The 24151-nt window shown below is 41.0% G+C and overlaps 1 protein-coding gene across 1 annotated transcript; it reads left to right on the top strand.

The window, feature by feature from the left end:
- Positions 1–715: 715 nt before the first annotated feature.
- CDH17 (cadherin 17) lies at positions 716–23102 on the top strand. The gene is made up of 17 exons (XM_053953175.1): positions 716–760; positions 3488–3586; positions 4272–4409; positions 6069–6207; positions 7434–7592; positions 8277–8476; positions 10830–10961; positions 11539–11689; positions 12385–12600; positions 13840–13916; positions 15205–15396; positions 16611–16855; positions 18585–18715; positions 19645–19881; positions 21763–21879; positions 21986–22102; positions 22953–23102. Exons 1-17 carry the CDS (start codon positions 716–718, stop codon positions 23057–23059), a joined length of 2502 nt encoding a protein of 833 aa, XP_053809150.1. The 3' UTR covers positions 23060–23102.
- The last annotated feature ends 1049 nt before the right edge of the window (positions 23103–24151 follow it).

Genomic DNA, 24151 nt, shown 5'->3' with positions numbered 1-24151 from the left:
TCACCTGCTTCCAGAACCAGCCTCATCCTCTCTGTTAAAATCCGGAGGCAGTGAGGAAGTAGGATAGCATTTTGAGAAAGCCATCTAGTTTTCAGGAGGATGTAACATAAACTGTGGAAGTGTGTGCTCAGCATTTCTTTGAAATTTGAGGCAAAGAGTGCTCCTTGGACTTGGAAATTTTGTTTCCAGTAGCCATGTTGTTTTTGGGGGTGCAGATGCTTTAGGCTTCCTTTGCCTCTGCAATCTGCAGGAAACAGTTGGACTTTTGGACCAGAAGACAGACACCTCAAGATGGTCTCTGCAAGACTTTTGTCCTGTAATTAATAGTATTTCCTGTGAACATCTTATTGCTTTCAGTAAAGCAGAAATGAAAATGGGTTTGTGGTACAGAATCATTGTAATAATGTGGTTGCGTGGCTTTTTTATGCCGGGTTCAATCTTTGAGAGCTCTTTGGCGATCTCACATGTTGCATCTCTTGCACCATTAGGCACAAGCTGACGGGCACAGCCTTCCTTGGCAGCCCAGGGGTACCCGTGGTCTCGTCTCTCACAGGCAGGGCTGCAGCTGCTCCTTCAGGACTGACTCCTCAGACCTCTTCCTGCAGCTTCAGGAAAACTCAGCTGTTGCCTTGGTGTGCAAATAGACTGGGCCAACTCTATGGGGCTAAAGTGACTGTCATCTCTTTGCAGGAGCTGAAGCAAAGCATATTCCAGTATGCTTAAGCTGTGTGGGCTTCAATTTCTGCTTCTCATTCAGTCGGTGAGTTACAGGTTTTCCTTTCTTTATCTGTGAGCAAACGGCAAAGGTTGCCTGCGAGCTGCCGAGCTCTAATCCACGGGGTGTGCCAGCCCACAGGTCAGGCAGGCCCTGGTGCCAGCAGAGTGGCTGTAACTCTGGGTGTGTCCCCAGCACATGCGTGTGACCCCACTGCAAGTTAAGAGGACATCTCAGTCATTAGGAAAAAAAAACTTCAAAAAGCCTAGAAGGCACCAATTTACTTGTTTTCCCTCTTCTACTTCCTCTTTACATATCACTGTTTCCAATACGTGAATTTTGTACTAGAAAAGATTTAAACATACTGCAACAAATCACCAAAGATTGAAAACATCAGTATCATGAGTTCTGCATTATAATCCATACATGTGCTGACATATTAAATGTATTCTAAGACATATAATGACTCATAGTTTAAACTGTGCATATTAATTATGTATCCTCATTATTTGATTCCTGTGCATCCTTTTTCAGAGGATTTTATGGAACTGAAATGTATTAATTATGCTCTTTATGGACCTTATGTATTAAATGCAATAGATTTACTGATGTTTATAAAGGCTACAGCAGTGATAACTTCTACTTCACAATTGAAATTAACAGAAAGGCTGGAAAAATGCATCAAATTCAAGTTCAGTAAAAAATGCCTCAGAATATGGAGACCTTGAGGGGTGCTACAGTGAGCACCTCCTTTTCCCTTCCTATTTCACAAGCTGCTGCTTGTGGCAGTGCTGCCCCCCCTCCCCCCATGAAGCCACTCTGCAAGCATTATAGCCATCTTTAGAAGATATACCAATGGATATGGATCAAGTGGTGAAGTCTCTTTGCCCTTCAAGCTCTTGAATAGTGATTCATGCGGTAGAAATATGTTCAGAAATATTTATGGTCCACATAAAGTAATTTTAATTGATAGAAGTGATATCACTTACTTGTTTCACAGGCTGCACTTTGAACTTGTTGGTTTTTATAGCATCAGCCTTTGTTCCTCCGTGGCAGGGAACAAGATAAAGCAAAATCTGTCCATAAAATGGCCCCAGGAAAAGCCTCCAGGAGCCAGGCTGTGCCAACCTGTGTGACATGGGAATAGACAGGGCAGGTCAAATTCAGAGTCCTGATATCTGGTCCCTGGCAAGGCTAGCAGTCAGCATTTTGCAAAAATATTAAAAAGTAGCTGCAAAGTGCATTTTCCTGGATGCATAACTATGAGATAGCATTTGTTGCTATTCTTTGCTGACTCTAGTGTTCGCTAGCATCCCTCCCTCTCCTTTCCCAGCTCTCTGCTTTTCCTTTTTTCAAAAGGAGTCACAAATCCTTGTAGGCGAGCGGGAGAGCATCTCTAGCTATTACTAAGAACAATATGGAATTATTGAAACACTCCTTGTGACACACACACACAGAGCAATGCTTTAGGGTGAATTATGCTGAACTTAGCTATGTTTTTTGTCATAGGCAGAATTAAGCTTTCCCTTGGTAATATGCAGACTGTGCTTTTCTGTGAGAAATTGAATAGCTGTCCCAGCAGCAATAGGATCAGATCCAGAGGAAAAGTCATACAGCAGAGAACACACACTCAACTCTGTGGTGTGATGGACAGGGTGGCAATGGCACTCTAAATCTGTAAAGCAAGAAAAAATTAGTTTTTACTATGGAAGAAAAGAAACTTTACCTGTGCACCAAAATAATGGAGCCCTTATTTGGACAGGCAGATCCTCAGAGTTGTCAAGGTAGGTGATGAAGACAGGGAATTTGGGGAATCCTGGTCTTGCCTTTGAAGAAACAGGCTGATTATCTGAACCACAGTGTGAACCATTGTGTGCAAGGCCTGCCCTGAGAGGCTTATTTTTGCTTTGGTTTTTTTGTTTGGAATCAAGAACAGTCCTGAAATGTTAGGGCAGGAGTGTGGAGGTCTTTGGGCACTGGGGAGTGTGTGATTATAAAATTCATAAAAATTTGGCAGAAAAAAACATGATGTTAAGACATTGCTAGCCATTAGGAAGAAAACAGATGCTGAGACAGATTTGTATGACATTTCTGCCATCAGGTAAAAGCCAAATATCTGAAGGACATGTTTGTTCTCTCTGTGGTTTGCATTCACATGCAATTGATGTGAAGGCACAGGGCTCAAGTGGCTTGCCCAGAAGGCTGTGGCACTGATGGGGGTGCTGTAGGGACCCAGAGAGGGCCACCTCGTTCCCATACAAAAAAGATTTGATTTACTGGAGAAATTACAAAGGGTGCAGCCACAGCTCCTCCTCATCCCCAGGTGTGATGTTCAGTTTCCAGACACACTTGTTTTCATGATGCTTTGTGGCTCTTGGATGGGTCATGGATGGTCCCGCTGGGGACACAGAGGAGATCCAGCAATGATTTTATGAATTCCCTTTTGCTCTTAGTCTACATTCATCTACTTTCTTCTTCTGTTTGCTCTTGAAGGTAGATTCAATCTCATTTAATGATATAGTGGTCAGAAAAGGGCAGGGCACAAGCCTTTGTTCTCTAATTAATTAATAAATCACACTGCTTTTAAAACTTATGTACACTAAAGAGCCTGGAGATGTTCAGTGCAAACCTGGAAGAGTCTCTGCCATTATACTCTAGCAAAATAGCTCACAGGAGGCCCAGGGGTGGGGAGCTGCTGTTTGTGAGTAGTGGCAGCAGACATCCCTCAGCTGCTTTCCTCCATCCCTCTCTCTCCCTCTCTCTCTCTCACAGGCTATATGGCTTAATCTGGAGGGCCTGAGTGTAACTGGACCTCTGAAGGACATGGATTTCTCTGTTCAAGAAGGAGGGGGTCCACGCATCCTTCACCAGGTAATGAAGTGTCTCGTGTTATCTACTCTGGTCAAGAATCCCATATTTTGCACACAGAGACCACATATAAAGTGTTGTCTCTGTGCTGGTGGGAAGAACAGTCCCCCAAGATGATCCAAAATTATTTTTTAATTCGTCTCTCTGGGAGTTCAAGAGTCTACATGCAAAGAGCAGGAGACAACCCCCTCTCAAGCACATTTTTAAGAAGATATCCTAAGACAGGGATTAATAAAATCAACATTCCTGGAGAATTTCTTTCCATGTAACTTGTGTCATCATTTTCCTTTGACTCTGAGGTTTTCCTCCCAAAGCCATAACCACAGAAGGACAGATCCAGCTCCCAGGCAAATGGAGGATGTGTGTCATTTTTTTCCATTCCCATGCTCAGACAAAGCCTGTCCTAAGCAGACGTTTGCTTTGGAAACAAAATGCAGATGGGCTTTCTTGCAGCATTCAGGAAATAATGTGAAAACTCCTCTGCTGAGGATCAGAAAAGAGCAGACTTGTTTGAGCAGACTCTTGGAATATCATTCTCCCAGCCAAACACACTGTTGGCAATAGATTTTAAAAGTCACAAAAGCATGAAATTATTTTTATTATGGTGAAAATGCTGAAAAAATGATGATTTCCCCCCCTGTTTTTATTTTGTTTTGTTTTGTTTTGTTTTTTTTTTTTTCTATTGTAGTTCAAGCTTGAGTCACCTGCTGTGAGTTTTAGAGCGTCTGGTGAAAAAGCTGGAATTATTGACATTGAGCCGAGGACAGGCATCCTGTATATCAATGGGTCTCTGGACTGGGAGACCAAACAAGTGCACAAGCTGCAGGTAAAAGCTCAATGAAAAATAGGAAGGGAGAAGTATTCACATTCGTCCTCTTTGGGTATACCTGATAGTAAGAGAAATCTGTTGAAATTTTGAATCCTTTATTTTGCCTATGTTTACAGGCAGGCTTTTCATTTTTAATATCAAGATTTGCTGGAAGACACACGGTTTTGTAGCTCTCAAAGACTGAACAGGAAAATTCTCCTTAGCAGAGGAAGGCTATGTTCAGAAAACAAAAATTGTGATGCCAACACCGACCCTTTAACTCTCCTAATATGAGGGGAATACTTGACTGGAAGTAAAATCCAGCCTCATGAATGAGCTCCTCTTGTTATCCCTGAAGGCTGATAGGGTGAATTCCATGTCTGGCGTGGAAAAATGAACTATTGTAATAATTTAAGAACCTTATAATACACATGGTGACAAACTGAGATTAGCTCAGTTGGTTAGAGCATGGTGCTAATAATGCCAAGGTTTGATCCTTGTGTGGGCCATTCACTTCAGGGTTGGACTTGATGATCCTTGTGGGTCACCTCCAACTCGAAATATTCTGTGACTCTGTGAAAGAGTGTGAGTGAAAGACATTTAGGCAGAGAGGCACAGATCTAACCTCTGTCAGATAACAGCAGAAAGCTGTTTGGAAGATGTTGGACTCTAAGAGAGGAAAAAGCTTTTTGTGCTTGTCCTGCTATTATACCCTTTTCATGAGGATCTCACTAGTGTAAACACTACTGAGAATGGAGCAGTGGATGGGCAGTCTTTGGGTCTCAGTATAGCCTTGTCCTCTTAAACCATGTCAAAAATGGTGTTGTCTTTTTCTGAGGCACTAGCAGCTGAGAAGATGATCACGGGAGGATCAGTATCTGAACAGACAAAGTACATGATGATTTTTTTAGCCAGCCTTAGCAGTCTTTCTAAAGTCTAGCACTTCAGGTTTCATGGTTTCACATTCTCAGCTCTAAAGCTGAGATTAGAATTAGAGAGGACAATTTCCTAGCCCCAGAAGTTAATAACCCTAGGCATGTGAATAATTTATAGACAAGAAGTGATGACAGAATGAAAAAGTTATGCTTGGTTAGGCATAAATAATCATGATTTTATCTATTATGTGCAAACAATATTAAGTGTGACAAATATATACTTGGTGATTTAAAGTTAAAGAAGGCTGGAAAATAAGTCAAATTGTGTGGAAAAATGTCATTAGAATTAAAAATTAATTTTCCTTTACTAACCCTTCTATCAGACTATTTTTCTGATTTATATTTATAATAGCAATTAGTTATAAATGCTATATCATGTTGGATTTTCCCCTTGTTTGCTAGAAAATATATATTGGTGTTTAAAGAAAAACACCAATTAATTCTAAGCTGTGCAAAAATACAAGTGGTCTGCTGAAACTGGAAGTGGGAAATTGTCCTCTGAAAGGTGTCATCAGAAGCAGAAGTGGGTTATTTTGTTCTGTTGGCATTATATACTGTGACAAATTTTTGTCAGGGAGCTCCAGTGGCAAATTTGTCCTTGTATGTGGAGCTACCCAGTGGTGGCTCTCACCAGATTTGCATGACAGTAAGAGTGACCTGGCATCTGACATCCTGATATTAATTTGTGCCTTTTAACTTATCTTTAATATTTACTTGCTGTTCCTTTTTTTTTTCAAATCAGGTGGAAAGTCTGGATGAGAGTGGAAAGAGAGTTAAAGGTCCATATACTGTTACAATATATGTGGAGGATATCAATGACAACCCACCAGAATTTAACCAGACAAAGTACTATGGAGTAGTGAGGCAGAACTCTCGTCCAGGTAACTGCCACCGAAATTAAATATTATCATTAATAGGAAAGTAGGTAAATTAAGCAGGAAGGTAAAGTGGTTGCTATACAAGCTGGAAAAAGATCAGTTTTTCTTCCCACAGGTCTGTACAAAATAAGGATGAAAGCCTCTATAATATAATGAAATGGCAAAGAGGTGATCACTATGTGGTGTAAAGGGTTGAGTGCAATCAGAAATATTTTTTATTACTCTTTGCAAGTGTCTCTTAACAGACAAATAGTACTGCTCTCTCCATTGCTCTGGGAAAAAAAAAAAAAAACAAAACAAAACAAAAAAAAACACCCCAAAAAACTTATGCTAGAAGGGGTTTAAAATTTAGAGGCTACCAAAGACTATACCGAAAGAGAATGCTAAGACTATCTGAGTCTTTACATATCAGTGAAAGAAAGTGCCAGGGTAGATGGGGCATGTGCTTACCACGAATGATGCTTCTCAGAACATGGGCTAAACCTTAACATTTAGAAGAGAGTCTTAGGGTATGAATTGCAGTGATCCAGTCCAAAAGTCATGCAAGTATCAAAGAGCAGTAAGTTGAGACTTACATCTTGGAAATAAAACAAAGGACTCACACAGCTGTTATTGCTGTGGCTATGGACTCAAGAACTTTTGCTAAACAATATGCATATAAATCTCCATGAGGTCAGAAATTATTCTGAACCATATTACTCTATTCTTCAGTGCATCCAAGTTAAAAAGATTTTGAATGTTGCACTGGTGCACAAAAGGTAAAAGTTAACTTACATTACTGAGTATTTCCATATTTTTTTCACTGTAGGATTGTTCTTTTATTGTATCCATGTTGCAGGTCATGCACCACTTTTATCAAGGTGCTTTGGTTCAACTGATTTGTATAAGAACTGCAAAGTGGCCTTAAGGAGAGATCCCAGTGAGGTGAATTCTGGGTTCAGGCACTGGTGTGTGATAGATAGCTCTCTGCTGATTTAACTCTGTCACCTTCTTCATCAACTAGTCACCACACCTATTGTGATCCTACTAAGCAGAGCTGGTGAAGGGTTGACCTATGGGATGGCATACAGCAGTGCAACCTCTGCACATGGCTTCCCATGAGAGATGCACTATGGAACAATGGTAGCTCCCCATAAGTTGCTTTCCTGGTTTGAGAGCTCTGCTGGAATGGATTTTGTGTTAAGGTTCAGTATCTTCTCTTACCACTGTTTCTTCTCCAATCCAAACAGGCAAGCCCTTCATGTATGTCCATGCCACTGACCGTGATGATCCTACAACTCCCCATGCACAGCTGTCTTACAGCATTTTCCATCATTTTCCCAACCCTTATGATGAAATGCTTTTCCAGATTGATAATGCAACTGGAGCAATCTCACCAAGCAGGAAAGGTATGTAAAAAGATTCTTGTTTGCAAAGAGCAAGCATGAGTTCTGGGATATGCATAGGAACAAAACAACAACAAGGGTCTGATGCTAAATTCTGAATAAATGTAGTCAGTGGTACACACTCCACTAAAGCCCTGGTTTTGGGGAATTTGTTTTTTGTCCCATCAAATTCAAGGGAAGCTATCAGAAATAGAGATTGAGATCTAAAAGTACACTGCAAAGAGAGATAGATCCTCTGGCCTTCAGGACTACACTGTGTCATATCTTGGAATTAATTCTCTGCCATGAAATCTAGAAACCCAAAAGCAGTAACATGAAAAATGCAGAGAAAACTCATCTGGACATGTGATCCCAACTAAATTGCAATGGTTTAGAAACACCCATCTATTCTGCTGGGCTGAACAAGTGCCTAACTGGGGTGAGGGCTGTTCAGTGATGCCTCTGCACAAAATGAGACCACAGCACAGAGGCCTCATATTATTCCATCCACATGATGGAATGTGGATGGAATGCTGCATCATTCAGAGAACCCAGAGGAAGTGGCTTGCTGAGGTTTGTCCCAAAGGACCATCTAAGGAGTAAGTCTGAAGCAGATAAAGAACCATAGTGCATGTAGGAGGCAATGGGCAGATTAACAGCCCCCACAGCCTCTGTGTCATTTCTCCTGACTCTTTGCTCTGTCTCTAGGCTCTTATTACTTGAATCCTCAAAAGCAGGACACCTTCATACTTGTTGTCTCAGTGAAGGATATGGCAGGGATGACAACAAATGCTTTCACCAGCAGTGTTGATGTGATTATCACTGTGAAGGAGAGCCTATGGAAAGCTCCCCCCATCATTTACATCAAAGAAAACTCAACCCAGGTCCACCCTGTCAACATCAGCAAGGTAGGGTCTTTGACCACGCTCCTTGAACTTCTCCTTGTAGCACACAATTGTTTCCTCACAACTAACTGTAAAAGTGTCCCCACTGCATCCAACACCAGGTTCTTCAGAACGACTTTGACACCTTCCAGTTATTTTTTTAATATGGCATCCTTTGGAAATGATTGTTAGTGGAGGTCTCATTGATTTTGTGTTAGCACAAAAGTTAATAGTTTGAAGGTGACTGACATACAGTCAATACAAACACTTGAGTGACTGAACTTTGCCTTTCAGTTTGGGACGAAAATCCAGTCATGGGTCCTCCAGGCTTTGAGCAAACCAAGAGGTTTTTGGAGCTTATTTTGAGGTTAGCTTCTTCCACCTGCAAAAGAGCAGAGCAGAGGACCAGCTCCACAACAGCCCTGCTGTGAGCAGTCCCTCACACTCAGGGACACCTGCTGTGATCATGCAGCACAACTGCTACATCAAAAGTACTTTGAAAGGACTGAAATACCCTCCTTCACGTCCTGCATTCCCAATATTCCTCTTTTCACAGTTCAAGCACAAAATATTTTGCTGATAACTACACACCAATAGCAGTGTATACATCAGTACATATTAACTAACAGGCCAACAGCCTTTCAGAAATATTTGACTTTGAAAAATGCCTTGGCAATGACACTCCCAATGCTGTCATCCCTTGAACATGGCAGGATTCCATGGATCCTGTTCACAAGAGTAATTGGCTTGGTGCCATTCTCACTGGCCTCAGTGACAGCCCAAGGAAATCCGGCATGAAAACAGGTGGAAGGAAGACTAGCGTGTAAGGGTGCACCCATTCTGGGGTCTCTTGTATATAAATTTCATGTGGTAGCCAATGGCATGTTGATTCTGCCTAGGGGAAAATGAAACACAGTTTCTGCTATATAGAACATAAATATTAACTTAATGTCCATTAACTTACCAGTCTGTGTATTTCATTTCATTGTAAATCTGCGGCACCCCAGAAAAGAGCCTTCCTCATAAGCTTTGATGAATGTAAAGAGTGTGTATGCACCTATTTACAGATAGGTACCAAGTATTTGTTTTCACAGAATCACTGAATCATAGAATATGCTGTATTGGAAGAGAGCCATCAGGATCATTGGGTACAACTCCTGGTCCTGTGCAGGACACCCCAAGAATCACACCATGGGCCATTGTCCAAATGCTTCTTGAACTAATGAAGGCTTGGTGCTGTGACCACTTCCCTGGGGATCCTGTTCCAATTCCCAACAACCCTCTGGGTGAAAAACCTTTTATTGATATCTAACACAGACGTCCCCCAACTCAGCTTCCTCAAGTCCTGCCTGTGGTCAAGAAAGTGAAGAGATCAGTCCCACCCCTCTGCCTCCCCTTATGAGGATGTTGAGGTCTCCCCTCAGTCTCCTCCAGGCTGAACAAATCAAGTGTCCTCAACTGTACCTACTAAGGCTTCCCCTCCAAACCCTTCACCATCCTCATGGCCCTCCTTTGGACACTCTCTAATAGCTTAATGTCTTTTTTATATTGTTGTGTCACACAATACTTGAGGTGAGGCCTCCCCATTGCAGAGCAGAGCAGGACAATCTCCTCCCTTGCCTGGCTGGTGATGCTGTGCCCCCCCGGGACAGGGCTGGCCCTCCTGGCTGCCAGGGCACTGCTGGCTCATATTTAACTGGCAACCACCAGGATCCTCATGTCCTTTCTGTGGAGCTGCTCTTCAGCCTCTCGTTCCCCAGCCTATACATACAGCCAAGGTTCCTCCATCCCAGATGCAGAATCTGTCACTTTGTTAAATTTCATACAGTTGGTGATTGTCCATCCCTATAATTTATCAAAATCTTTCTGCAGGGCCTCTCTGTCCTGGAGGGAGTTGTCAGCTCCTTCTAATTTAGTGCTGTTTCGTTGTTCCACTTCTCTGAATTAAATAAAACAAAACAACAGGCAGGAATAGAGAGTGTTAGGAGAGGAAATCATTAGTATCAAGATATTAAAATGCAAATAATTTTTTTTTCTCATAATCGCTATTTATCTCCATATCACAAAATCCTTTTATAAAAAGGTATGTGTTGTATCCCATCTGGACAGATGAGAAACTGTGGTAAAGTGGCTTCACCACACAATTCAGAGAGCAGAGGTGGATTATCAGTCTGATTTTCTGCAGGTCAACCCAAGAGCCCGCCAGACTGTTAATTTTCTGGTTTATGAAGCTAAAAGGAATGCAATTGTTTCTGTTTGTGGTCCAGAAATAATCCCTATTAAATCTCACTCTACACTTCTGACTTCCTATCCTGACTTGTGTTTTGGTTTGTTTTTTTGGGGGTTTAGTTTTTTGTTGTTTTTTTTTTTTTTTTAGGTGCAGTCAAATGAACCAGGTGTAATTTATGGCATTTTTGAAAAAGAAAAGTTGCCAAGGCTCCCATTTTCCATCAGTGAGAATGGCGATATTTATGTGACCCAACCATTGGACAGGGAAGAAAAGGATACTGTAAGTAAACACATAAAACTTCACTGGTGGCAGAGAGCACAGCAGGAAGCTGATTATTGGTGAGGGAGTAAATATGAGAAAGCTCAACAGAAAGGAAAGGGAATGGGAAGGGAAGAATAGATAAAAGTTTTGTTTCTTGTCATTTCTGTTTGAAAATGATGTGATATATGTGAAAGTTCATCCACCTATTATACTGTAAACAGGCTTCAGGTTCTTACCCTAGAGTGGGTCTGGCAGTAGCAATCACTGCCCACAGCATATGTACAATGTACAGCATGGACCAGCTATGGCAGGGTTGTAGGTGCACAGGTAAGAGCTAGGGGGTGGGAAGTGTGGAGTAAAGGAGATCTGGAGGTTTCAGATCTACTTCAGACCTTGGGGACCACAGATTTTAAAATCCTTTGAGAACTCAGGCCCCAGAAGATAAGGGGTGATAGAAGAGTTCTGATTTAAACAGAGAGAAAATACTGAGCAAACTCATGAGAGGATATTTCATATTCCCATAATTACATACTAAAATGCAAAGTATTGTCACAGTGGACATTCAAACCATTTAATTGTTATATTCTTTTTGCAGTATACATTCTTTGTGGTGTCAAAAGATAACACGGGAGAACTGGTGGACAAACCTTTGGAAATTCACGTTATTGTGGAAGACATCAATGACAATCCCCCTGTGTGTCAGCAAGATCTCACTGTAATAGAAGTTCAAGAAAATGAAATGGAAGGTAAGAAAAGAACTTCTGTTAATTGATACACCTCATTGTAGTCCTGTTGTTTCCAGCTGTGTGTGAATGAAGCTAGAAATTCTGATCCCAAACATTAAAATGTGGCTGTCTCAGGGAAATATATTTCTATGCAAATAGCCCTCCTGTTTTCCCTTCAATAATTCTTGTGGAAAGGATTTCAAGAACCTGAGAAGGACAGACTCAAAACACCTATTTTAAAAATGCTGTTTTATTTAAAACATAAAACTGCATTTTCCCACAACCACAGCTTTGGATAACTGCTTAGACTATGTAAAGAAAAACACCTCTTTTATTGTCAATACAAGAAATTCTGTTCTTAAAGTGGTATGAGCCCATTTTCCCTCATCCAGCTGCAACTCCAGCATAATGCTTTTGACTTCAATGGACCATTACCAAAATCTGTCCAATGTCTTGACATCAGTTATTTGGTTTCAGGACTGAAGAGTCTGCTGTTACAGTCTTTTGGACTGCCCTGACCCCAAACCAATATGTTGGGATGCTAAAGCAAAAACTCCCAGAAGTGAAGATTGCATGTCCATTGAAGTGTTTTCCATACAGCTTTATTTTTATTGACCCTCTACTCTTTGCACTGGTATCACTGTTGTCACTGTGTATTTCTGTGGAGAAATGGGACCACTGCATTCTGTCTGACTCCCATCTCTGCTCTGCTACAGGAAGTAATATTGGCACCGTGTTTGCTACGGACATGGATAAGAAGGATACCCTTAATTCTCGTCTGCATTTCCAAATCCAAAGTCAGGAACCTGAATTTCCCTTAAAGAATCTCTTCTATATTCAGCAAGACACTGGGACTTTGCAATTAACTGGCCGTTCCTTAAACAAGCGTGATTCAGCCAAGTATTTCTTGAAGGTCCTGGTGACAGATTCAAGTAAGGAATGCATGCTGTTATTCATTGGAATAACTCTGTCCACACTGGCATGACTTGTGTTCAGTGTCTAAGGGATGTGGGGAGACAAGGAGGACTTGCTGAATAGGCAGTAGCACTGAGAGCTGTCTTGCTCTGGCATGGTACTTGCACTGTTCTTGAGATGCAGGGATATTAATCATGATTCATAATGCAAACATGGAAGGGAACCAGCTCTAGGACAGAGTGTGGCTAAATTGGGAAGCTTGTTAACAAGTACTTCAGAAAGAGATTTCCTTCCACAGGGGGAAAAAATGAAGAGATCATGATTGTGGTTTTCCCCCAGATCTTTCAAAGGGACTTAACTGAAAACAAAATCAAGAAATTAAACACAGCTGCTCAGACAGTACAGATAATATTTTAAAACATTAAGAGAATATTAAGCTGGAATTAAACTTCAAAAATTATTTTGTTCCTTATGTAAATTGTCATGAGTCCTTTGTGATTCACTGAATGGAAAGGAAATCAAACTTCATACCAAAGCTTAAAGCTTTGTGCTGGAATCCCTACAGTCAGGCAAAACTTGTGCATGAAGGAACTGGTATGTAAAGATGTCAGTAAATGAAATAGCATCATTTTGGCAGATGATGGAAAACCTTCCAGAGGGAGGAAGCTGGTGATTTGTCTTGGATGCTTATTTGAATTCCATCCAAACAATGTTGTTTAGAATTTTCATTAGCTTTCAGCTCATGAGGCATGTTTGTAAAACACTAAAATCCATCTATATATGGATATATTATGCTTTTAAAGTCACAACCTGCCATTGCTATGGGTGCCCCTGCTCAGGTAGTGATTAGATTTACATTAATCTGAAGTCGGCCTGTAACAAAACTGGGAGCGCTGCCTGATACCAAGAGGACAAGAGAGCATTTTTAAACCAGGGCTTACTTTTTGACATGGAAAAGTGATACTGAGATGGCTAACACAATCCATAGCTATCATCATCCTGGTAAATAGATATGGTTTTAAAAAGTGAGGAAAATTAAAGAGGATGGGACAGTGCTGGAGAAATTGGGAAGATCAATGGTAAGATAGAAAGTGAGGTTGTCATTGACTAAGAGACATCTGAGATAAGTGCTTCTCTCAACTTAGTGCTTAGATTGGGCAATCTGGCAATGCTCACTTTTGCTCACAGTGAACCCTTCTGGAGAAGAGTTATTTTTGGCAGAAAGGCCGGTGTGACGTTTGTCTCTTTCCATGCAGAATTCAAAACAATCTGTGATGTGGAAGTACATGTCATCGACATAAATGATAAAATTCCCATCTTTAAAAATTCAGATGTGAGTATTTTTAACACCATTTTGGATGTTCCAATAACTTTTGACAAGTGTTTGAGCATACTGTCAATGTCTATAGGATGTCAGCAAGAAACTAGCCATTTACAGAACAAGTAACAGAGAAACTACCAGTAAAAATAAAGGTAAAATATTGCTGCAAGTCTGCATATAAGCACTATCTAGACAGTAAGCAATGGGACAGACTAACAGCTAATCATGAAATTTAAGGTAATTTGCTCAGTGGAAAACTGTGTACAGAAAGAAATTTTTCTATTAAAGCAGTTTATTCCAGAAATGCAAGTTTTGAAGGGAAAGGGGGAAGAAAAGGCTTTAAAATTAATCAAACAGCTAAATGGAAAAAAGCTGGCATCTCCCAAGTACCTTTCCAAACACAGCACTAGTGTAGCCAAAACAGCCAGAAGGTGAATGGGAATCAAAAGCCTTGTGTGGCCAGAAACAGTGGTCCAGTGATCCCTGACCAAACCTGATCCCAGGATGGGTGTCAGGCTCTTGCCTTTTCTCTGGTGGAGATGCTGGCATCTGGCAGAGACCTGCAGACATTTCATGACTTCTGCCTGATGGCCCAAGCCTCCTGGCAGACACTGGAGTGGCTGAAGTACGTAGACAGAGGTGTCCTAGCTCCTACCACTCCTGCATGCCATGTAGGTGGTGGGTTCAAGGAGAGCTGTCTGGCCTGTCAGGCACAGCTGTCCTTTCAGGGAAGCTGTGTTGGTTTTTGGGCCTTGCAGACTGCATCGCCCAGCTCTCTGTTGATGACATGGCAGCGCAGTCTCATGCAGACAAGGTGCCTGCAGAGCAGGTTTTACACCATCTCACCTCAAGGTCTTGGTCCAGGACCTGGTCTCAAGGTGAGGCTTCTGGGCAAGGGCACACAATTAAAGAGTCAGAAGATCTGGGATGCCAGTGTTGCAACAACCTGTGGTGCATGAAGCAATCAAATGTTTAACAATGAGTGGCCAGGGTGCTCACAGGGTACAGAGAAGCTGTACTGTCCCTTCTGCATGATCATGGGCTGGTTTTCACAGAGGAGCTAAAGATTTGGGGTTGGTGCTGTACTAGTGGCACTGACATAGATCCCATCACCTACGATAAATGTGTGGCTAAAAAGCTTCCCTCCTTTGTGTAGCTGCTGTGGGTTGAAATATATCCACGCATGTGGGTCACAAGCTGAAATTGTGGTTGTGCTGAAATTCTTATCCACAAATGGTTGTGCTGAAGTTCTTATCCACAAATGGTATGTCATGTTTCAATGACACCCCTCTCTCTTCAGTATGGCAGTGTGACTGTGGCAGAAGATATCTCAATAGGAAGTGTGATATTAGAAATTGAAGCAACTGATGGAGATGAGCCTGCCACAGGGAGCTCCCTCATAATTTACCAAGTGAAGGAAGGTGATCCAAACAACACATTCATCATAGAGACAGACTCTGAAACAAATCGAGGGTTCATCAGGATTAACAAGGTGAATAGATGGATTTTATTCTTCTCCTTTAGTGTTACTTATTTGTAATACAGTTACTGCCCTGGTAATGATTTGTGAGGAGGGTGTTGACTGGTGGTGGGGTGGGGACACCCTAAGCATGGTGCAGACTGCAGGAACCTCCACTTCTGTTCTCAAGCTCTGTGCCTGTGCAGTGCTCACACACACCTATCCTCCTGCCTTAGCTGTGCCCTCACCACCACCAGCAGCTCCTTCCACTGGCTCTGCTGCTGGCTGCTTCTCCAGAAGAGCAGGTTCTGGCCAATGAAGTAGGTCTTTATGCACCATAATGATAAAAAAAATGACATTATTTGAGTGATTTTGCAGCAGCATTTAAGGACAAGAGAAAGCCAGCTAATGCTTCCATGGGGTGTGGTGGTAGTGATGGGGCTATGATGGGGCAGATTCTCCTCTCTGCAGTTGCTCTGGCCATTAATGGCCTTTGCAAAGCAAGGTGCAAATGTAGCCAGCATGTCTCAATGTCAGCATGGAGATGCAGTTTGTTCCTGATGAGGGGAACATTAACTGTGACCAAGCCAAGGACAACCTGTGCTGCAGTAGGTGATACAGCCCATATGCTGAATGCTGGAGACAGGAATATCAGGAACACTCTTTGCTGCATTCATGAATTTCAATAGCAAAATTGCTCTCCCTTTGAAATGAGCCTTGGACTATGGGTCCAGGAAACTATCACTCATTTTCCAAGGGGTGTTATATTGTGTGCCTCCAGCTCATGTGCTGCCACCAGGCCAAGTGCAGGCAGAGGCAGCATTTGGTGAACTGTCTTCAGCATCAGCCTCAGCCTCATTTTTTCCCAAGGAGGCAGTTGTGAGAAACTCTGTGGTGTAACAACCCTCGCATGACTTTTGGCACCCGGAGGTCATTTGAGGCCTTCTCATACAGAGCTATAAATACTATTTCTGTAAACAGGATATTGTTATTAAACTTAGTTGGGCAGGTGGCAACATTATTAGAAAATGCAGTTGCTGAGAAGGCCTCTAAACAGGCTTATGGTTTCATTTAAATGGAACATTCCCGGTGTAATTTTTTCCTGACAGCTCTCTTTTATTTTGCCTGTGTTTGGGATGCAATCTCCTCCTTGAGAAGAAGGGGACTTTTTAGTTTCTCATTGGAGCTCCCCACAGCAGCAGAGCCATTGCTTCATTAACTTTTTTTTTTTTTTCTAATTCATCCAGGCTCTTGATTTTGAAACAACACCTGTGTACAACCTGGTGATCAACGCCACAAATCCTGAACCGCTGGTGGAAGGCGTGCACTACAACTCAAGCTCTCTTACCCTGTTAAAAGTTTTTGTGACAAATGTGGATGAGCTACCTGTATTCCGGAAGCCAGTTTACAGAACAGAAGTGTCTGAAGACATTCCTGTCAATACCTTGGTCATGACGGTGGAGGCCTATGATCCTGAAGGGGATTCTGTACGGTAAAAAAGAGTGACTGTGATTAATTAATTGAGTTTAGGCTTTCAAAAGTTTTTCTAAAGGAAGTGCAAGGAAAATATGCCCAATACTTGGCATGTGGAAAAATACTGTTTTTACAGAAGTCTTATCTCCTAGTAGAAGGTGGACATGTGGTGGGGTGGGGGCCAGCGACCCACCTGCAGGAGACTGCTGGGTAGTATTTTTCTGACCAGATTTCTGTCTGTGCTGTGAACATCAAACATCAGCCTTGAAAGAGGAAACCACAAGGGAAACAGGCTCATTTATATCTACAGGAAAAAGGTAGAGCTAGGCTGAGAATAACAAGGTTCCATGTCCATAACGCCTTTATCAAAAGAATGAAGCATATACTGTGTACCCCTGAACCAGTAGGAGAGTAGCTGCTTTTCATGTCACGCAGGAAACAACCAAAATACACCACCTCAACTTTTTCTTCACCAAAATACACAGCCTCAAGTCTACAATTGAAAAATATTTCATTTTCTTTCCCAGCTGTCAGAGATGACACAACTCTTTCCATTGTGGATGCAAAGCTCTGTGCAAGACAACTCCTGTGCTGTGTTGCATGGTGTAAATGTACCTTACACAGTAGAGTCAGATAGAGGAGTTATTTGTGACTTTTGCTGTATAATTCCCAGCTGGAATGCTGAACAGATCAACTCAAAATAAACAGTTCTTGAAATTTAACTAAAATTCAGCAAAACACTAAGTGGTTAATGGAGTTAGTTGCACAATGTGACTCTTAGGCCTCCTGTGGGTTCTTATTCCCAGAGATTTCTCATCTGGCTTTCTACTTGTTCCTAACTTTTGGGAACTTATCATGTTTGGACTTCTGTCAAACTAGTTTGAAAGTGAGCCACATAGTCCAGAAGCTCTGGGGGATGATAACGGAGACACATGACAGGAATTCAGATATACATAAACCACATTTCTGCTAAAAATAGGTTAAAGGGCATAAAATAAAAAGTATACGAAGGAGAAGATGTACAAGCATGCTGTTTCTAGTGTAAAGGGTACTGAAAGGACAAAAACATTGAATGAGAGGATCTGGTCACTTCCACTCAAGCAAAGTGCCTGTGCTTTAACTGGGTCATATGTTCATGGTTAAATTTGTATAAGTAAATACCCAGGGACCTGGGTTTAAGCTGGATTTTTTTAAACAATTATATAAACGCAATGATGTGGTGATGCTTAAAGCATTCTCTGTACCAAGACTGCCCCAATGGTAGTTACAGGCTGCTCCAGACTGGCAGAAGATAATCACCATAGTTCACCTTCTTGATCCACAACAGGGTACCTTGCCGCACTGGCCTCTCTGCCCCCAGCCCTTGGCTTGTGCCCCCATCAAAACCAAGATGTGGGAGATGTGATGGGGTTTGGACAAATCAGACTTCTGAACTAAAAGCTCAGTGCCATCCCAGGCTCCCCATTTAGAAGGAAAGTGGAATTGCAAGCACACAGGCTGCAGTAGAGATGGCATTTCTGTAGTTCTGCTTTCACTCTTATTCTGGATGATTTTGGCTTGTCTTCCTCTATCTGTGTCTCCTGGTTGGCTGTAGTATTGTGGTACTGCAACTCTTCCAAGAACCCTTTCTTTGAGTACAACTGTAATCAAGCCTCTTACGTAAAGTCAACAAAGAACATTTGCTTTGTCGGATTTTTTTCCCAATTTGGAACAGTATATTTTTTTTTTTTCCCTATTTCTTTCCAAAGATACTCCTTGGAAGGTGACGTGAGAAAATGGCTGAGAATTGATTCAGCCACTGGGCAGGTATACACTGCTTCCCCTTTGGATCGAGAAACTGAAGAAATATACTCAATAGAGGTCGTTGTATCAGAGCTAAGTAAGTGATGAAACAACTAAATACACACACAGAGGAATCCCCTGTCCTTACTCTTTTATGAGGAATTATCATACCTACTAATGATACCTACTAGACTTACTGTTTAATACCTACTAAACCCATGAAAAGTACTGGAACATGTAATCTCAAATATATATATGTGGAAGTATTCCTTAGAAGTATATATTTCTTAAGAATTTAAATTTCTTGCAGAAATATTATGCTGTTGATAAAAAGGATTAAAATAGCTTTCATGAAGTTGGGTATGGTCTTATATTTGCTTGAATCACATGACATATAGAGAAGATTCAATATTTTTCACTGTTTTCAGTATTAATATTTTCTGCCACTTTTTTCTCTACAGCTATGAAGATTTTAGTCTTTCTCCTAGGTATGGTTAGGCTTCCTGAAAACATACCCATAGAGTAGTTTGTAACCTTTTACAGAATTTCATTTTACTGTAATTAAAACTAATACTCTGTGAGTTCTGAAATATATTAGGACTTCCTAGTTCTAGCCATTTAAATCCTGCAATTTTGGCTTGCATTTCCTGTATATAGAAGAGGGATGGGAAACTCAAGGCATTTCATGCTTAAGAGTCTTCTAGAGAGCACTGGTCACTTTGGATGTGACTGCTTGCCAGACATGATGGATATGACAGATTACTAGATATGATCTGCCTCCTTTCCCTTGTTAGTGCTCTGTAGCTAACAAGAGCTGGTGGTAAATAAACAGTGCTTGTTAAAAAGAAGTGGCAGCTACCAGAAATCCTTCAGGACCTCCTGAGACCTTGTTTCTGCCATCTTTAGACAGACCAATACCTTTCACTGCCTATCTGATGGTGTACCTCTGTGATAGCTGCAAATGCAACAGCCCAGAGTGTAAATCCAAGGTGTGCATGTAACTTTGCATTCTGTTAAACTCGACAGATAATGCAGCTCAGAAATCCAAAGTGTTCTTGGTTCTACACTTACGTGATGTGAATGACAACTATCCACAAATAGCTACGGATTATCCTACTTTCTTCTGCTACCCAGTCAGTGGAGGAGAGAGAACTCTCATTCAAGCTACTGATGCTGATGAACAGTTTTTTTATTCAAAATTTACTTTTTCCCTTGCGGATGAGATGAATGCAAGAAATAACTGGGAAATCTCAAAATTCAATGGTAAGGTAATTCAGCCGTTCTTACAATGGTATGGGGCTCACTTGGTACTCCGGTGAATATGAAGAATTACAGAATTCCTTATTATTGCATAACCAGTGTTCCATGTAGAAAAAAAAATTGAGTTGTTGAGAACACCAAAGTCATTCATTATTTTTTGCAAGATGTAAAACCTAATATGTTGCAAGCTATAATTTCATGATCATTTTTGAGAGAAAAAGCATGTAAATATGAAATATGTGTGTTTAATGACTACAAATCACTGCTGAAAAAGAAATAGAGCAGTTTGCAAACTGTACATTTCTGACATTTCATGTGCAAAAGGAAGTCTTGCCTCACAAAGTGAATGGAGCTTTTTGAAGGGGACAGTAAGCACATGAATAAGTGCTTGGCTGAAAGAGCCTGTCTGAATTAATAAAACATGTTTGATGAATTGTCCCACTAGAGAAAGCTAGGTTGCCACAAATTTAAAGTTATGAAAGAATAAATAATAATTTAAAATTCAGGACTTGGAGTAAACAGTCAGCTCTTGCAGTGAAGGGAGTTCATGTGTGGTTTTCTAAAGGTTTTTTTCTGGGATCTGCATAACTCAATACATATGGATGTGCAGTGAGGAGGCAAAGTTTACTCATTATACAAAGTTATTTGAGTAGGAACCAAGGGTGAAGAATTTCAGAACATTCTTCCAAGACTGACCTGCTTGAACAATAAAATTCACAGGTGCTAGTGAACGCTGGACTCCCAAATTCACTTTTGAAATCATGGGTGCTGAGCTGGCCATTACGAATCAGGAAGGAGAACTGTAAGCAGTTCCATGGAAATGTGAGATCAGCATTATTCAGAAAAACAGGTCAAATATTGAGGATTACCAGGAAACAACCAGACAAGAAACCTGAAGACATCATTATGCCCCTGTATATATCCATTATTTCTTCAAGTTTTGAACTCCAGTCTCTCTATCTCTGTCATAAAAATGCAGTATAACTGGGAACAGGTTTAGATAGGGTGACAAGGATAATCAGAGTTATAGAATGGCCTGATATAAGGAAGTGTATAGAAGCAGCAAAGTAAGCTACTACTTTTAATCTTGGAAGACAGTAGGGAAAAAATGCAATAGAGAGATATAAAATTATGAACACTATGGTCAGGGTGGCCAAAGGTTCATCCTTTGCTCTCTCATCCAGTGCACAAATCTGGGGCCCTCAAGTGAAGCTTGTGGAGTTATTTACAGTGCAGATAGAATGACGAGGTAGCTGACTTGGAACTTGCTGTCTCAGGGTGTTGTCTATGCAGAAATTTTCTACAAGTTCAAAGCAAGAAATTACATCTTGCTCAAGAAGTCCCTGAGCTGAAAACTTTAAAGGGTGAGAGGGAGGAGGAAATAAAATACATGCTTGCTTTTTCATCATAATCTCCATTTATTCTGGAGACAAGATACTTACATCAACAGACCTTTGAACTGATCCCAATGGCTATTAGTACTTTGTCCAGTTTTTAAGGAGTCTTAGATGTGACAGTGTAAGTTCACTAGAAGGATGGTGTGTCCTGCATTTCCTTGGGAACAATTTAAGCTGATTCTGGTCTCTGAGTAGAGGGGACTATTCCTGGTCCAGATGGAATGCTATCAATGTAGTACTACCCAAGATCAGATTTGGCCTGGTGTAGAAATTAGGAAGGAAATTTTATAGTCATATTATGCTGAAGGCTACACTAGGCTTCTAGATATTCCCTTTTTACTTAATGTCTGCAAACCAATGAGATCCTGGAAGACATTGAGGAAAACAGGAATTACTATCATGCGCAAAGCAGCCTTAAAAAAAATGTTGAATGTTGAGCTAACTTTCTTTCTTGTGCTGACATGAATGTCCCATTTCCTACTTACAGCTACTCATGCTTACCTGTCCCTGAAACATGCTAACTTTGAAGAGAAGGTGTATGATGTTCCAATAATACTCAATGACAATGGAAAACCGCCTTTGGAAAACAAAGTGAATCTTAAAGGTATTCTGTGCACAGAACTATTAGCTTCAAGACAGCAGTTACATTTATAAATAACCAAACGTGACTACTAAACTTCTCATTAACCTCATGGCATTTCCTTTTGCAGTAAGCATCTGCAAGTGTTCCAGTGAAAATTCATGTTTTATTGAAATAGACCGTGAGCACTCCTGGCCAACTGTTGGGCAGGCAATTGGGATTCTACTTGGGGTCCTGATCATCATTGGTAAGTCACTTCTTCCAGGTTGATTTGAAGCCAGATCTCTGAGATATGATGGTGCTGCTACATTTTTGACATGAATTCACTTGGGTGAATATTTGTCAAGCATGTTGCAGAATGAATGAAAGAGGAGAGATCCCATGATTGTGTATCATGATGGCTGCAAACTTCTAAGTTTTTGATTGTAAGAAAAACATCCAGCGGCACAACAACCAGCTAGGACAGAAGAAATTGCTGAACTTGTAGCATATTGTCATTTCATTGCTACTTACTGCCCTTGGCCTGTCAGGGAAGGGACTTGAGTTTGTCTTAGGCATCCAGATTATAGTGAAAATAGTGAAGCTTCCTACTTATGGTATCTGTACCTGTAGCTTATAGTTACCATTTTATTCACCTATTTCAGCTTTGCAGGTTTACATCTTTCATATTCATTCTAACAGTGATAAAGAGACAATAAATTTATATACAGTATAACAAGTACATCATGATTTTAAAAGATCAAATTATGCATTTTATATATATATAAAATAGAAATGAGGGACTGCATCTCAAGACAAACATGACAAATCCCTGCTCAGAGGGAGGAGGGGCTAAAATAGACACTTCGCCATCTGGTCAGACCCTAGAGAAAATTTTTCCTTTGGGGGAAGGCCTCTGAGCCCCAAGGTGTCTGATCCTGCCCAGCACTGCCTTGGGTCCATGCTCTTGGTCCCATGCTGCACGGTCCTTCCTCCAAGCTGCTTCTGTTCAGGAGGTAAAGCACTGTGGATTACAGGGCAGTGTCACGGCCCTTGCTGGAACATATTTTCAGAAAGTTTACTTTTCCCTTTACATACAAACACTCTCTGTTTTTCAGGTGCCATTTTAGCGGGTGCATTTTGCCACATGAGATACAAAGAGAAAAATGAAAAGAGTAATCCCAAAGATGCAAAAGATGATGCTGAACTCAACAGACTGGCTTAAAGACTGTCTCATCAAGAGACAAAACTGCCCTTTGGGCTGTGAATGAGTGAACTGTGAAGCTTCCAAAGCCCAGAGATGTACTATCACAAACATGATAAAAACATGCAAAAGTAGATTCCCAGGGGTTTGGCCTCAGTTTTGTACATAATACTATTTAGTCACAAAACATACAACATATGTAACCTTCAGCAGCAGCCATTAATAAGCTTATCAGCTTTGACTAAAGTGTTAACTCATGGCAGCACCAAATGCTGAGCCCCTTCAGGGATCTATACGTGGGACCAGTCTCCTTCATCTGACAGCTGAAGTAAATATGGACTTTACAGAGGATGACATTTTGTCGACCTGCGCATATTTGTCTTTTTCCAACTCAGTAAGTCACTGAACAGCAGACTGGGAATAGTCCTGTGCTACATTTGAAGATACCTCTTGAAGTTGTAGGAATCTCTCTGACTCTCAGCAAAGGAGATCCCAAACTTTTTGCAATCTGCAACTTGCCCTGGGATGTGCCTGCTTACATTATACTGTATTTGTGCTATCAATGTGACATTTCAGGTTGGTTTTTTTTTTGATATCCCATATAGTAGAACCAGTCTGTGAAGCACCATGGCCTTTCATAACAGTTTCCAAGTTAAAAAAAGCCTGTGCTGAGTCATGTAGGTAATATGCTGTTTTATCATACTGCTGCAAATATTGCTCTTGCCCCCTACCCATAAGATAAGAATAAAAATGTTCTTTAAAGATTTTGGTCCCTGCTTATTTTATAAAATAAATAAAAAATGAGAGAGTGCATGAGAGCATTGCTACTGGGTTCTCTATTGTATTTAACCCTTACTTTCACCTAATACAGATTAAAAATAGCTCTTAGGCCAGAGTGATAAGTGTCCAGCTGATTCCAGATGCAATGATTGCTGGAGCCACGTCTATCCTAGTTACAGTAAAATGTATTTGAACCCAGGGTTACACTCAGAGAAAAAAGCCTTTCTCCTCACAGCATGCCTATAGAAGGGCATTTTTGGTGACAGTTTGAGGAAGGCTTTTCTTTTAAGCTATAAATAAAAGCTGACAAATATTGTGTTAAACAGAAAAGAC

This window comes from Vidua chalybeata, chromosome 1 (assembly GCF_026979565.1).
Source record: "Vidua chalybeata isolate OUT-0048 chromosome 1, bVidCha1 merged haplotype, whole genome shotgun sequence".
Lineage (NCBI taxonomy): Eukaryota > Metazoa > Chordata > Aves > Passeriformes > Viduidae > Vidua > Vidua chalybeata.
The sequence above is the reverse complement of the archived record's forward strand: the minus strand, read 5'-3'. Positions and strand labels throughout refer to the sequence as shown.